The sequence below is a fragment of the Pelodiscus sinensis genome, chromosome 18 (assembly GCF_049634645.1).
Source record: "Pelodiscus sinensis isolate JC-2024 chromosome 18, ASM4963464v1, whole genome shotgun sequence".
Lineage (NCBI taxonomy): Eukaryota > Metazoa > Chordata > Testudines > Trionychidae > Pelodiscus > Pelodiscus sinensis.
Genome location: NC_134728.1, coordinates 33,206,823 through 33,220,330, shown reverse-complemented (window position 1 = coordinate 33,220,330; position 13,508 = coordinate 33,206,823). Strand labels below are relative to the sequence as shown.

The following is a 13,508-nucleotide window of genomic DNA, read 5'->3' as shown; positions in this document are numbered from 1 at the left end:
GGCGCGTGGCTCGGCCCTGCCCTGCGCCGGGGCGGGTCCCCTGGGGGCACGTGGCTCGGCCCTGCCCTGCGCCGGGGCGGGTCCCCTGGGGGCGCGTGGCTCGGCCCTGCCCTGCGCCGGGGCGGGTCCCCTGGGGGCACGTGGCTCGGCCCTGCCCTGCGCCGGGGCGGGTCCCCTGGGGGCGCGTGGCTCGGCCCTGCCCTGCGCCGGGGCGGGTCCCCTGGGGGCGCGTGGCTCGGCCCTGCCCTGCGCCGGGGCGGGTCCCCTGGGGGCGCGTGGCTCGGCCCTGCCCTGCGCCGGGGCGGGTCCCCTGGGGGCGCGTGGCTCGGCCCTGCCCTGCGCCGGGGCGGGTCCCCTGGGGGCGCGTGGCTCGGCCCTGCCCTGCGCCGGGGCGGGTCCCCTGGGGGCGCGTGGCTCGGCCCTGCCCTGCGCCGGGGCGGGTCCCCTGGGGGCGCGTGGCTCAGCCCTGCCTTGCCCTGCCCTGGGGCAGGTCCCCTGGGGGGGTGCGCGGCCTGGCCATGAATTGGGAAGCAGCCGATGTTCCCAGCCCTACTGACTTGTTACAGCCTCTGGGGTGCCGGTGAGAGCTCTGCACAGCCCCCCTTAGAGCTTGGGGCGGCAGTGAGATGGGGGGGCTGTTCTGGGCCATGACTTGGGAGATCTAGCTCTGCCGCCCGCTCCTCTGGGCAAGTCAGTGCATCTTCTGAGCCACAGGCCCCTGGGCCGTGGGGGGCAGATCCCGCCGGCGCTGGCTGGCTGGGCTGGAAGCTCCTCGGGCAGGGACCTTGCTGGGTCGTGTCTGGGCACACTGGGCACTACACGGCACAAGAGCCTGGAACCAGCCCCAGGACGCGAGAGCCCAGCCCATGGCACCCGTGGGCGTGCTCGGGCCCGCGGAGCAGGGGCCAGGCCGGGAGGCCGGCTGGGGGCGTGTGCCCGGGCGCTGGCTGCCCTCACTTTTTGAGTTTCTCCTCCAGTTGCTGCTTGTCGTTCTCCAGATCCATGACAGACTCCTGCGTCAGCTTCAGATCTCCTTCCAGCTTGCGCTTCGCCCGCTCCAGGTCCATGCGGATCTTCTTCTCCTGCTCCAGGGAGCTTTCCAGCTGGAGAGAGACAGCCCAGATTAGAAGGGGAACTCCCTTCGGTACCCCGACCTCCTCTGCTCCTCCACGTCAGCCTGCCTCGGGGGAGAGGTCCCCTCTCCACGGCTGCCGAAATCTAGCACGGCGTCTGACCCGGCCCTGTGCCGGGGCGGTTCCCCGGGGGTGCGGGGCCCTGTGCCGGTTCCCTGGGGGCGCGGGGCCCTGTGCCGGGGCGGTTCCCCGGGGGCGCGGGGCCCTGTGCCGGGGCGGTTCCCCGGGGGCGCGGGGCCCTGTGCCGGGGCGGTTCCCCGGGGGTGCGGGGCCCTGTGCCGGTTCCCCGGGGGTGCGGGGCCCTGTGCCGGGGCGGTTCTCCGGGGGTGCGGGGCCCTGTGCCGGGGCGGTTCTCCGGGGGTGCGGGGCCCTGTGCCGGGGCGGTTCCCCGGGGGCGCGGGGCCCTGTGCCGGTTCCCCGGGGGTGCGGGGCCCTGTGCCGGGGCGGTTCTCCGGGGGTGCGGGGCCCTGTGCCGGGGCGGTTCCCCGGGGGCGCGGGGCCCTGTGCCGGGGCGGTTCCCCGGGGGCGCGGGGCCCTGTGCCGGTTCCCCGGGGGCGCGGGGCCCTGTGCCGGGGCGGTTCTCCGGGGGTGCGGGGCCCTGTGCCGGGGCGGTTCTCCGGGGGTGCGGGGCCCTGTGCCGGTTCCCCGGGGGCGCGGGGCCCTGTGCCGGGGCGGTTCCCCGGGGGCGCGGGGCCCTGTGCCAGGGCGGTTCCCCGGGGGCGCGGGGCCCATCGGTACAATGGGGCTGCTGTCGCTGGTCTTTGCACCCACGTTACTCACATCATCCACTTGCTGCTCCAGTTTGACTTTGGCCTTGGTCAGTGTGTTGACTTTGTCCTCCTCAGCCTGCAGGTCGTCCAGGGCCTGCTGATGCGCCTCCTGCAGGGCCTTCTTCTCCTTCGTCAGCTTGGCGATGATCTCGTCCAGCGCCGCCATCTCTTCAATCAGGTTTTTCACCTAAGTCGGTGGCGGAGAAGAGACCTCAGCTCCCCGGAGACGGGGGAGAGCGAACCCCTAGAACACGACGTCACCCCCCCACCGGCATCGCCTCCCCTGCCTCCCTCCCCACCAGCATCATCGCCTGCACCGCCTCTGCCCCGCTGCTCACTCGGGTGCCAGGCCTCGTCCCTGTGCTCCCAGCAGCTGCCCCAGGCCATGCCGTGGCGTGGCTGCAGCCCCATGTCCCGCGGCACAGACTGGGCGACGCCCTGAGTCCAGGGCTCACTGCTCTTTCAGATCGTGTGGCGCCTGCTTCCGGGATGTCCATCCTTGCTGAGACTCCAGCGCTCACCCCGGTGCTCCGGGAAGCCGGCAGAGCCCGGCCGCAGTACCGGGCAGCGGCGCCCGGCGAGCCGGTTACCTTGTTCTCTGTGGCGTGCTTCTCCTTCTCCACCTTGGCCAGCGTGATCTCTAGGTCGTCAATGTCCTTCTTCAGCTCGGCACACTCGTCCTCCAGCTTGCGCTTCTTGGAGGTCAGGTCCGCGTTCATCTCCTCCTCGTCGTCCAGGCGCTCCGTCAGCTCCTTCACCTTGGCCTCCAGCTGGATCTTGGCTTTGATCAGCAGGTCGCAGCGCTCTTCGGCATCGGCCAGGTTGTCCTGTTCCTGGAGCGCGCACAAGGAAACGTGCTCGTGCCTTTCCGCCAGGAAACGGTCCTGGCCGGGCCGCGTGGGTGGGGCACCTCTGCCCAGTGGCCCATCGACCCCCCGTCTGCCCAGGCACAAGGGGCACTCGCTCAGCACGGGCCGTTGCTGGCCTGGGCCAGACCAAGCACTGGCCCAGCACTTCTCCTTTCCGGAGCTCACTCCTTGGCGCCACCCTCTCCCCAGTGCGGGGCGCAAGGGGCCAGAAGGAGGGGGAGCGGTTCCCATCTCAGGGCTGTTTCTGGCTCGTGGTTCTACATGGGGCCGGCCCCTGTCTCCCGCCACGCTCGCCGCCCGCCCCGCCCCGCCACGGAGCTGCACCGGGGCTCACCGCTTGGAGCTGGAGCGACAGGTCGTTCTTCTCCTGGATCATGGTAATTTGCTTCTCTTCAAGCTCCTTCCTCTTCGCCTCGGACTTCTCCAGAGCTTCCTTCAGCTTCAGGAACTCCTCCTTCAAGGTGGCCATCTCCTTCTCCGTCTGAGCCGACCGGAGCAGCGGCTTGATCTTGAAGAAAAGCTTCATCCAGGACCAGTTCTTGACGGCGTTGAAGGCGCGGATGTTCCACTGGATGGTGTAGAGCGCTTCCCTGCGGCACAGGGGGGCCGGCTCAGTCCCCGCCCGCTGCCTCCCACCCCAAGCACCTGCTCCTTAGCCCTTCTCCTGAGCCGCACGGCCGCTTCCCTGGCCTGCTCCCTGAGCATCCACCTCGGCTCAGCCAGGACCCCGGCCTGACAGCCACCAGCCCCTCGCCAGGAGCAGCAGAGCCAGGGTATGGCCCCGCTGGCTGGCAGCAATGGGAGAGGCGCCCCTGGAGCCATGGGGCAGTGCAGCCTTTGGACTGAAATTCTCCAGGGAAGGGAAGGGAGCCGCAGGCAGGCTGCTGGGCGGAGCTACCTTGGAGCCAGGAGCCGGGGAGCAGGTTCCCGGCTGCTCCTAGGCAGGCTGCCCCGAAGCCAGGGGGCTCTGCGGGAACAGCAGCCCCACGGAGCCAGCACTTCCATTGGAACCGCGCCCCGCCCTGGGGAGGTTCGTCCCGGCCGGGCCCCGGGCAGGGCAGCCCCTGCAGCTCTACCTCCGGCTGATGATCTTCTGATACTCAATGCGCATCAGCCGCCCCCGGATTCTGGCCTGCAGCATGGTCAGGATCTTGGCCAGGCGCTCGTCCCGCATCTCCTCCAGGAGGCCCAGCAGGCCAGCTTTGAAGAAGACCTGCAGGCAGAGCCCATGGGAGGAGCAGGCCCAGCGAGCCGGTGCCACCCACAGCCCTGCAGGCTGCTCGCGAGAGCCGCCCGCCGCAGCCTCCTGGCCCGGCGGAGGGCACCCTGCTTCTCCGTGGCAGCCCCCCCACCGCATGGCAGCGCCACGGCTCATTAGCACTGCCTGCGTTGGCCTGGCGTTAGCGCCCCTCGCCCACCCGGACTGCTGGGCAGGGCCTGGGGCACTCCGAGCCAGGCGCCCGGCAATGCAAACACACAACGTGCACCGGGGATGGGACCCTGGGAAAGCGAGTCCTCGCCGGGCCCCTCTCTAGCTGGGGCCCCAGGCACACCGGGGGCGGGGCGCTGGAGGCCAGGAGCCCGGGGAGCGCAGGCCGCGCTGGAGCAGAGTGCTGGGAGCTCTCACCCCTGCCCAGCCCCTCCCCTCTCACCTTGGTGTGGCCAAACTTGTACTGGGAGTGGTCCAGTTCCAGGGAAGTCAGCAGCTTCTCCGTGGCCTTCCTGCTGTCCACGTACTTGTCGTCGGGAATGGCCAAGGGGTTCAGGATCCGATAGCTGCAGAGACAGCAGCAGGCTCGTAGCACCCCCTCCCCACGGGCCCAGCGGCCGCACTGCACAGGCCCTGCGCTGGCTTGGCCACGGGGACCCAGCATGCCTGGCAGCTCCGGGCTGCCTCCTCTGGAGCCGACCCGGCTGGAGCCAGGCCAGCAGGCCGGATGGTGCCTGGGCTGCCAGTGCCTCCCCCCGGCGCTGCGCCCGACTCACAGGCGATGGGCCTCGTTCCGCCCCACCCCGGCCCCCGGCTGGCCAAGGCCCCGCTGGCGCCACGGCAGCCTGGGTGCAGCCAGGACTCCGGCAGCTTCGCCTGGGGGAGCAGGCTGAGGCGCCATCCCCCCCAGGCAGCCCTCCCCGGGCCCGAGGGGGGCTCACCGCTGCTTGAAGTCGGCGTAGAGGATCCGGTTGGGGAAGCCTTTGCGGCAGATGCGGATGCCCTCCAGCACGCCGTTGCAGCGCAGCTGGTGCAGCACCATAAAGGCGTCCATGGCGCCTGCGGAGGGGAGAGGGCAGGGCTGCGTCAGCAGGGCCCATGGCGACCAGGCCGGGGCTGCCAGCTGGCCAAGCCTCCCCTGGCCCTGCCGTCGCGCTCGGCCCCTTCTACAGCAGGGCTGCCCTGCCTGAGGGCCTGTGCCGGGGCCCTCGGGGCCTCTCCAGGGCACACGCAGAAGCTGCTGCCACAAGCCCTCCTAGAGGGGACGAACCTCATGGGCCAGGAGAGACGCGCGCCCAGCTTCCTTGGCTGGGAAGCAGTGACTAGCGGTGGGGCGACCCTCCGCGGCCTGGTGGGCACGGGGACCCCCACCCGTGCAGCCCTGAGGCGCTGGTGATGGGCTGCCATGGGTCGCCCGCCCGGCCCTGCAGCTGCATACCTGGGGTCTTGGTCTCGTTGGGGATGATGCAGCGGACGAAGTGAGGCTGGGTGGCACGCAGGTTGGTCATCAGCTTGTTGAGGTTCTCCTGTGGGGCAGACAGAGGGTGAGGGGGACCTGCGGCCCCTGCCCTGCCGGGCGTCACCCCTCAGCTCCAGCCCCTCCTCGCGCCCCGGGGGCGAGTCCTCCCGCTGCTTTGCCAGCTAGACGCAGCCCCGGCAGGGCCAGCGCCTCCCACCAGCGCTGCGGGGCTGGCCAGGAGCCAGGCTCTGGGCCGTGGGGCTGAATGTCGGGTTGGCGACAGAGGGGCTGAGCCAGGCCTGGGCCAGCTCCCGCTCGTGACTTCGGTGCCACCAGCTGCCCCTTCGCCCCCGGCTGGCTCCCTTGCTGGGCTGTGTGGGAGCAACGCCCCGCTCCCAGCGAGCGCTCTGGGTGGGGCCTGTGGGGGCTCGGCCTAGCGCTCCTCTGAGGCTCCCGAGCAGGCCTGGGCCGTGCCGCTCGTGCCAAGCGCGTCTTCGCTGGCAGCCGGCGATGGATGGGGAGGGGCGAAGGCAGGGCCCAGCCGGGGGGAGGCACCCCCCAGAGCAGCCGGTCACCCAGAGCTCGTCGCTGGGCAGCATGGTCCCCTCCCAGCAGCCTGGCTGCAAGACAGAGGCCTTCCCGCTGCACAAGGCAGGCGCCGGCCAGCGTCCCCGCCGTGCTTTGAACCCGGGCCCCTCGGCTCTGAAAGCTCCCCCGGCCCAGCAGGACCTGGCTTAGAGCCCCTCTGGCCTGTTCCCAGCCAGCCCGGGGAAGTGCTGGGAGGGGCGCAGGGTGCCTGCTCAGAGCCCCGTGAGATCCAGGCGCCTGTCTTCTGCTGCGGGCCGCCCTTGCCGCCGGACGTGAGGAGAGAGGTAGCACAGACTCACCGTGATGTTCATGTAATACATTAGCTAAACATCACTGCAAGTCTTAACCGCCGCTCTCCCAGAGGCTGCCGGGCGCCGGCCATCGCGGGCGCAGTCTGGGACCTCGGCCCGGTGGGGAGAGGGGCTAGCAGCAGGGGCTGTGGCCAGGTCCCGCCCAGGCCGCCGGCAGCACCAGCCCTGCAGGGTGTCTGCGCCCGGAGGGGCCTGAGAGGGAGGCTGAGGGCCGGCTGGCTCTTACCTTGTGGAGCTGGGACACAGTCTGGAAGGAAGCTGCCTTCTTGCGCTTCTCCTTGACCCCGGCCTTCGGCGGCTCGTCTGTTGGGGGGACACAAGGTCACTAGACAATGGCAGCCGAGCGCTGGGCTGTGGCCTGTGGCTGCTGCCCTGGGAAGAGGGGGCCCATCTTGGTGCGGCTGGAGCCACCGGCCAGCTCTGGGCTGGGGGTGCATGAGGGGGGAGAGGGAGGGGGAGAAAGAAGGGGAGGGGACGGGGGGGTGCAAGGAGGGAGGGTCTGGGGGTGCATGGGGGGGAGGGGGAGAGGGGATGTGTGTGAGGTGGGAAGGAGGGCTGGGGGTGTGTGCGAAGAGGTAGGGGAGGGGGACTGGGAGTGGGATACATGAGGCAGGAGGGGGGTGCACAGGAGGGGGAAGGGGAGTGGGTGCACGTGAGGCGGGAGGGGTCTGGGGGTGCATGAGACAGGAGGGGGAAGGGGAGGGGGTGTGTGGGAGGTGGGAAGGTTCTGGGGGTGCATGAGGCGGGAGGTGGGAAGGGGAGGGGGTGCGCGTGAGGTGGGAAGGGTCTGGGGGTGCATGAGGTGGGAGGGGGAAGGGGGTAGCAGAGGAAGGCTGGGGGTGTGTGAGGGGAAGGAGGGGCCCGGTGCATGAGGTGGGAGGGGTGGCCCAGGCGCAGCGGTAGAAGGGCGCTGGGGGCCGTGTGCGTAGCATCGCTGAGCGAGGCAATGGAGGGACAGAGCTGTGCGTGCGTCCCCCCGTCTGGCCTCGCGGGGGGGCCTGGGCAGAGCGTAGCAAACCCCCCCAGCACTGGGCACCGGGTCTCGGTAAAGGGGGACATGGCAGCCCTCCCCCTGGAGCGCCCCGCAGCCAGAGGCAGCCCCCCTCTCCAGGCTGGGCTCCCCTCGCGCCCACGACACCCTCCCTCGCTGGGCTCCAGGCCCGCTGCCCGAGGCCGTGCCTGGGCCCCGCAGTCAGGGCAGCATTGCCCCCTGGGAGTCTCCCGGGAGCAGGGCTCGGTGCCCCCAGGCCGGCGAGTGCGGCTGCAGGCCGGGGGGGTGCGAGGGGTGGGGGCAGGCCCCTGGCTCACCAGAGGAGGAGCTCACGTAGTTCTCGTACAGGCTGCCCAGGAGCTTGTTCTGCGACTTCTGGAAGACGCCCACCACGGTCTCGTTCAGGGGGTCTTTGTTCTTATCCAGCCAGCCCACGATGTTGTAGGGCACCTGTCCCGTGGGGCAGAGAGAAGGGGTCAGACCTGTGGCCCCCCGGGCCGGCGGGAGAGCCGGGCGGCTGGGGACGTACCACGCCGGCGTAGTGCACCAGCTCGAAGTGCGTCTCGTATTTGCGCTTCTTGTCCGGCCGCGGCTTCTGGAAGTTGGGCGACTTGCCGATGTGGTTGTCGTACAGCTTGGCCTTGAAGGACATGTCGGAGGCCTTCGGGAACATGCACTCCTCCTCCAGGATGGAGAGGATCCCCAGCGGCTGCGGGAAAGGAGACCTGTGAGCCGCTGGGAGTTGGGCGCAGCGGGCAGAGGCCAGGCCCCCACCCAACGCCTGGCACGCCTCCGAGCACCTGGGCCGCTCTTGGCCGCACGCCCCACATCTTCCCTGCCCCCTGCTCCCAAGCCAGGGGAATTTCCCTGCGGCCAGAGGGCGTCCCACTTGATTTCCCTCCCGGCAGCCAGGGCCAGGCTGCCAGCCAGTGCGCCCAAGGGCACAAGCGCCTGCCTCCCTCAGCCTCCCGCAGCCAATTCACCTTCTCCTGTCAGAAAAGGAGCCACCGAGCGGCGCTGCCTTCGTTCCAAAAGGCTCCGTGGCGCCCCTGGCCCTGCCCCCCGCTTCACCTTCTCGATGAGGTCGATGCAGGCCTGCAGGTCCAGGCCGAAGTCGATGAAGGTCCACTCGATCCCCTCCTTCTTGTACTCCTCCTGCTCCAGCACGAACATGTGGTGGTTGAAGAACTGCTGCAGCTTCTCGTTGGTGAAGTTGATGCAGAGCTGCTCGAAGCTGTTAAACTGCGGGCACCAATCAGAGCTCGGGGTCAGCAGCGGGAGCCCTGGGCAGCACTGGCTGCACCCCGCCGCCTGCGCAGGCCCCCGGGCGGCCCTTGGGAAAGTGCCCAGCAACCCACCTCAAAGATCTCGAAGCCCGCGATGTCCAGCACGCCGATGAAGAACTGCCTGGCCAGCTTGGTGTCCAGGGTTTTGTTGATCCGAAGCACCAGCCACTTGAACATGCGGTCGTAGGTGGCTTTGGCCAAGGCCCCGACGGCATAGACCACCTGCAAGGCAAGCCGCACAGGGCTCGTGGCAGCGGGACGTGCGCCGCCGGCTCCCTTCTGGCTCCGCCCAGCCTGAGGTGGGCAGACCCGTTGCTCTCCGGCTGCTCCCACCTCGGCCCTTCCTGTTCCCAGCCAGCGACTCGGCCCAGGGGCCTGTGTTCAGCCAGCCCGTTATCTCCGGCTGGGCCGGGCTGGGTCGAGGGCGACGCTTTCCAAAGTGCTCTAGTGACTTAGGAGCCTGAGTCCCAGGGCCCTTCTGAGCCCCACGCTCCACGTGCCTAAGTCCCTCCGGACGGTGCAGCCTGGGCCGATGGGAGGTGGGACACTCAGACATGTGACCCCCAGGCCCGTGTGCACGGGAGTGGGCAGGCCAGGCTGTGGGTGGAAACCCCCGAGCTGGGCTTGCAGCCTTCCTGCTCTCACGCTGCTGCCTTGGGGGTGGAGGCTGCAAGAACTGCAGGGCGGGGCTCCACCCCCGGCCCCACCACAGCGTGCGCGGAGTTGAACCCAAACTCTCCGCCTTCACCCGGGGAACTCAGCAAACTGCACAGCCACCAGTCCCGGCCCTCCCGCCAGCCCACAGCAACGGGTACGCAGGCCAGCAGCAGGACCAGCTGGCCCCACGCCTGCCCGGGGCGCCCCCCAACTCGCCTGCAGGCCCAGGCTAGCGCCCCAGCACTCACCTGCTCCACGTTCTGGCCTTTGGTCACGTACTCGTTCCCGACTTTCACGCGGGGGTGGAGCAGCCCCTTGATGAGGTCAGCTGAGCTGATCCCCATGAGGTAGGCGGCCTTGTCGGCACCTGCAACACATCAGAGCAGGAGGGAGGGCTGGGACGGGTGGCCGTGGCTCCGTCAGGGCTCCTGGGCAGTGTCTGTCTTGTGCTCCCAGGGTGCAGTGGGCACGGGGGAGTGGGGGGCCCTAGCACTGGGGGTTTCGCACACCTGCCTCTGAGATCTCTGCCTTGTAACGAGGCAGGGGAGCGGAGAATTCACCCCAGAGCCTGGGGGCTGGATGAGCCCTCTGCAGTCATAGAGCCCCAGGGCGGGCAGAGCCCTCAGGAGCCATCGAGTCCAGCCCCCCGAGGCAGGACCAGCCCAAGTCAATCAGCCCAGCCAGGGCTCTGTCCAGCCAGGACTTACACACCTCTAGGGATGGAGATTCCACCCCCTCCCCAGGGAACCCAGCCCAGCGCTTCCCCACCCGCCTAGGGAAACAGTTTTTCCTAATCTCCAACCTAGACCTCCCCCCCCCCGCAACGTGAGATCTGAGGAAGTGGGTCTGGCCCACGAAAGCTCATCAGCTAATAAACCATCTTGTCAGTCTTCAAAGTGCTGCCTGGCGCTGTCCTCTGTTTGACAGACCAGACTAACCCGGCTGCATCTCTGTTCCTGTTGAGCCCATTGCTCCTGGTCCTGCCACCCCTGAGAACAGCCTCTCCCGCCTCTTTGCAGCCCCCCTCAGGGGGGTGCAGGCTGCTCTCAAATCCCCCCTCCCTCTTCTCTCCTGCAGACTACACAAGCCCAGATCAATCGTCCTCGTCCAGCCCCACTCGCTAGCTTCCTGCTGGACGATGTTCTCTCTGCTAGCGCGGCTGCACCTGCCTGTACCTGCACGGTGCTCACTGGGAACTAAGTGTCCCCCTTTTCCCTGCCCCTCGGGCGTGGGCAGGGCGGGGCAGGCAAGGCGCCAGCAGCCTCTCTCAAGTGATGGAAGCAGACCCAGGGGTGTGCTCCCACCTGCAGGGAGCCCTGGGCACTGTGCGAATGGGAAGCAGAATGGGGACAGGTCGGTGCTCCAGCCCTGTGGCTTCCTGCCCAGCAGTGCAAGGAGCGTGGGCGCCATGCTGGGCTTCACCACGCTGCCCAGCCCCCGCCCCTCGGCTGGGCGGCAACTCACTTTCCGTGTTCTCGGCCTCCGCCTGCTCCTCCCGCTGCTTCTGCTTGAACTTCATGTTCCCGAAGTGCATGATGGCGCCCACTATCTTATAGCAGCCGTACTTCTCCTCGTTGCTGAAGCCCAGGATGTCCATGGCATGCTGAGGGCGACAAGCAGAGAGCGTCCAGCCAGCTGCTGCCACAGACGCCACCCCCACCTGCAAATGGGGCTCCCGGCGGGGCAGCCGGACTTGCGCTCCCAGGGCCCCCCCAGATGCTGCAGTGCTGCCGGCTGAGCATGGTCACGCGACCCCCCCGCACAGCATGGCCTGCCCCAAGGGACCGGGGGTGTGGAGGCAGGCCCTGAACACCATTAGGGTGGCTTAGAAATCATCAACATGGGGCTGTGTTCATTTGTTTATGGAGCCTTTATTGGGGTCACATTTAGCTGCAAGCACAGGGAGGGAAAGGAAGGAAGGAAAAGTCACATGACTAAGATCTGGGCCTTTAGGAGAAAAACTAAGCACTGATGCTATGTCTACATTACATGCTACTTGCGCAGGAAGCCTTTTGTGCAAGGGTTTTTGTGCAAAAACTTCTTGCACAAGCGCATGTTCACACCTCAGACACATGAATGCTCTTGCACAAGAAAGCTCTGATGGCGGTTCACAGAACGGCCATCCGAGCACCTGTGCTTTTTCCCAGAGGGGTTTCTTGCACAAGAAACCCCTCTGGAGTGTCCATGTAAAAGGCCTCTGTTCTGCCATGTTACTCTTGATTTCCCTGCTCAAAAGTACATTTGAGGTGTGGACAGTCCACAGGTTTTTGTGCAAAAACCTTGCAGTGTAGACCTAGCCTGAGGCTTTGTCTAGACTTCGGTTTTGCTGGCAGTGAGTATACAAATGAGGCATGGGTTAACATATTGCTGTGCCTCATTTGCATAATTTATGCATGCCGTTTTTGCACAAAGGGTTTTTGCAGGAAAAAAAAGTAATGTGGATGGGGGTTTTTTGTGCATAAAAAAAATCCACACTACTTTTTTTCCACAAATGCAAATGAGGCATGGAAATATTCTAATTTGCACCTCATTTGCATACTCATTGCTGGCAAAACTGGCAGTGTAGACGAAGCCTCTGCCGCATGCCATCACTGTGACTGCTGGCCACATGTACACCTGCAATAGGGTGGGTCCAAACAGTTCTGTCAAAACTATTTGGAAATCTTTTTTCGCCACAAAAATGTCTGTTCCCAGTTGAAAATGTATTTTCAGGAAAAAAAAATTCTCTCCCCCCAAAACCCCACTTGTTTTTTTGACCAAAGGTTTTTGGTTTTCACTTATTTTGGCAAGACGGTCCCGTTCCCAGAGAGAGCCACGTTTCCCAGCCCTGGGCCAGGGTGCGCGATGTGGCTGCCACTGCTCGGCGCGTCCAGGCTGGACAGGCCCAGCTGCTTTTCACCAATTAGTGTCTGTCATCTGCGTTCCCTAGCAAGCGGGAGCCCCGGGCGCTGGTCGGGAGAGCTGCGTGCGCCTCAGAGCAGTGTCCATCCCACCCAGGAGCGTGGCTTCAGCCGTGCCGGTGCCAGGGCTCCGGTGAGCATGCGGGCCAGGGCAGCGGGCACGAGCCCCTTTTGGCTCCTGGCGTCAGCCACTGAGGGCTGCACTGGGCACCGGGTTGCGTCCCTCCCCATCGTGGCTAATGGCCACTGCTGGGCCTGCCTCCCAGAACTTCTCTGGTTCGTCTTTGAACCCACGTATGCTTTGGCCCTCACTGCAGCCTGGGGCCGTGCGCTCTGCCGGTTACTTGTGCAGGTGGGACCGTTCTTCCTCTGGTTTGTATTAAACCTGCTTCCTAGTCATGTCAGTGAGTGAGCCCTGGCTCTGTAGAGAGAGGCAGAGGAAATAACACGTCTCCCCTCCCTTTGCTCAGGCCAGCCATGACGGTACGGGCTTCTGTCCTTAGTCATCGCTTTCCTAAGCCGAACCTCCACCGGGGCTACGTCTAGACTGCAAGCCGCTTTTTCGAAAGAGAGCACCCAGGCAGTCTGGACGCTCTCTTTCGAAAAGCACAGTTTGCATGACACAGCGCCTTTTTTCGAAAGAGCACTTTTGAAAAACGGCGTCTTCCTCGTAAAACGAGGTTTTCTGTGGTTGAAAAAACTGCCACGTCCTTTCGATTTACTTTCGAAAGAACGCGGGCGCAGTCTAGACGCAGGGGAAATTTTTTCAAAAAAACCCTGTAGTCTAGACACACCTTCCTTGCAGGGAAGCCATGCCGTAGGCTCGACCGTCCCAGTCGGCTTTCCCTTTCCCCGGCCCCGGCGCCGGGCGGACAAGAACTGGACACACACTGCAGGGGTGGGAGCACCATGCTTGGAAAAGGCATCCTGGTCTTTGCTGCCTGGCGCCTTCCTCCCTGCTAAACCCCTTGGGCTCCTCCCCTGGCAGCAGATCTCTTGCTGCTCCCAGCTACTGCCCTGCCCCGCTGGGCTGGGTGTCTGGGGGCTCTGCCTGATCTGAGTTACCCCTTGTGACGTAGTGGGGGTACTTGCTGGGCTGTGGTGACCCCTGCTGTCTGGAGCAAGACCCAGCAGGGAAAACCTCCCTAGGCAGAGGTAATGCCAAACTTGTTGAACCAGTGGCCAGACACCCCCCATGGAGAGGAACAAAGGAAGGTGGAATGCTGCCCTGGCTGGGGGGCAGGGCTGGAGGGGAATTTGGTTAGTTGCTGTCTGGGAGCATGGAGGAGACAGCCTAGGGGAAGGGGCTGGAGTTTAGGGGCCCAGTCTCCCCC

The 13,508-nt window shown here is 66.5% G+C and overlaps 1 protein-coding gene across 1 annotated transcript in view; it reads right to left on the bottom strand.

Moving 5' to 3' along the window:
* MYH7B (myosin heavy chain 7B) overlaps nucleotides 1–13,508 on the bottom strand; it is a 46,722-nt gene that overhangs the window by 16,946 nt on the left and 16,268 nt on the right. The window contains exons 13-27 of the mRNA XM_075901490.1: nucleotides 10,739–10,877; nucleotides 9,523–9,641; nucleotides 8,690–8,839; nucleotides 8,403–8,573; nucleotides 7,861–8,040; nucleotides 7,649–7,781; nucleotides 6,567–6,643; nucleotides 5,421–5,508; nucleotides 4,924–5,041; nucleotides 4,425–4,548; nucleotides 3,849–3,985; nucleotides 3,107–3,362; nucleotides 2,494–2,736; nucleotides 1,914–2,090; nucleotides 958–1,103 (exon numbers count right to left, since the gene is read on the bottom strand). Coding sequence (XP_075757605.1) covers nucleotides 958–1,103; nucleotides 1,914–2,090; nucleotides 2,494–2,736; nucleotides 3,107–3,362; nucleotides 3,849–3,985; nucleotides 4,425–4,548; nucleotides 4,924–5,041; nucleotides 5,421–5,508; nucleotides 6,567–6,643; nucleotides 7,649–7,781; nucleotides 7,861–8,040; nucleotides 8,403–8,573; nucleotides 8,690–8,839; nucleotides 9,523–9,641; nucleotides 10,739–10,877 — 2,258 coding nt within the window. The remainder of the gene's footprint in view (nucleotides 1–957; nucleotides 1,104–1,913; nucleotides 2,091–2,493; nucleotides 2,737–3,106; nucleotides 3,363–3,848; nucleotides 3,986–4,424; nucleotides 4,549–4,923; nucleotides 5,042–5,420; nucleotides 5,509–6,566; nucleotides 6,644–7,648; nucleotides 7,782–7,860; nucleotides 8,041–8,402; nucleotides 8,574–8,689; nucleotides 8,840–9,522; nucleotides 9,642–10,738; nucleotides 10,878–13,508) is intronic.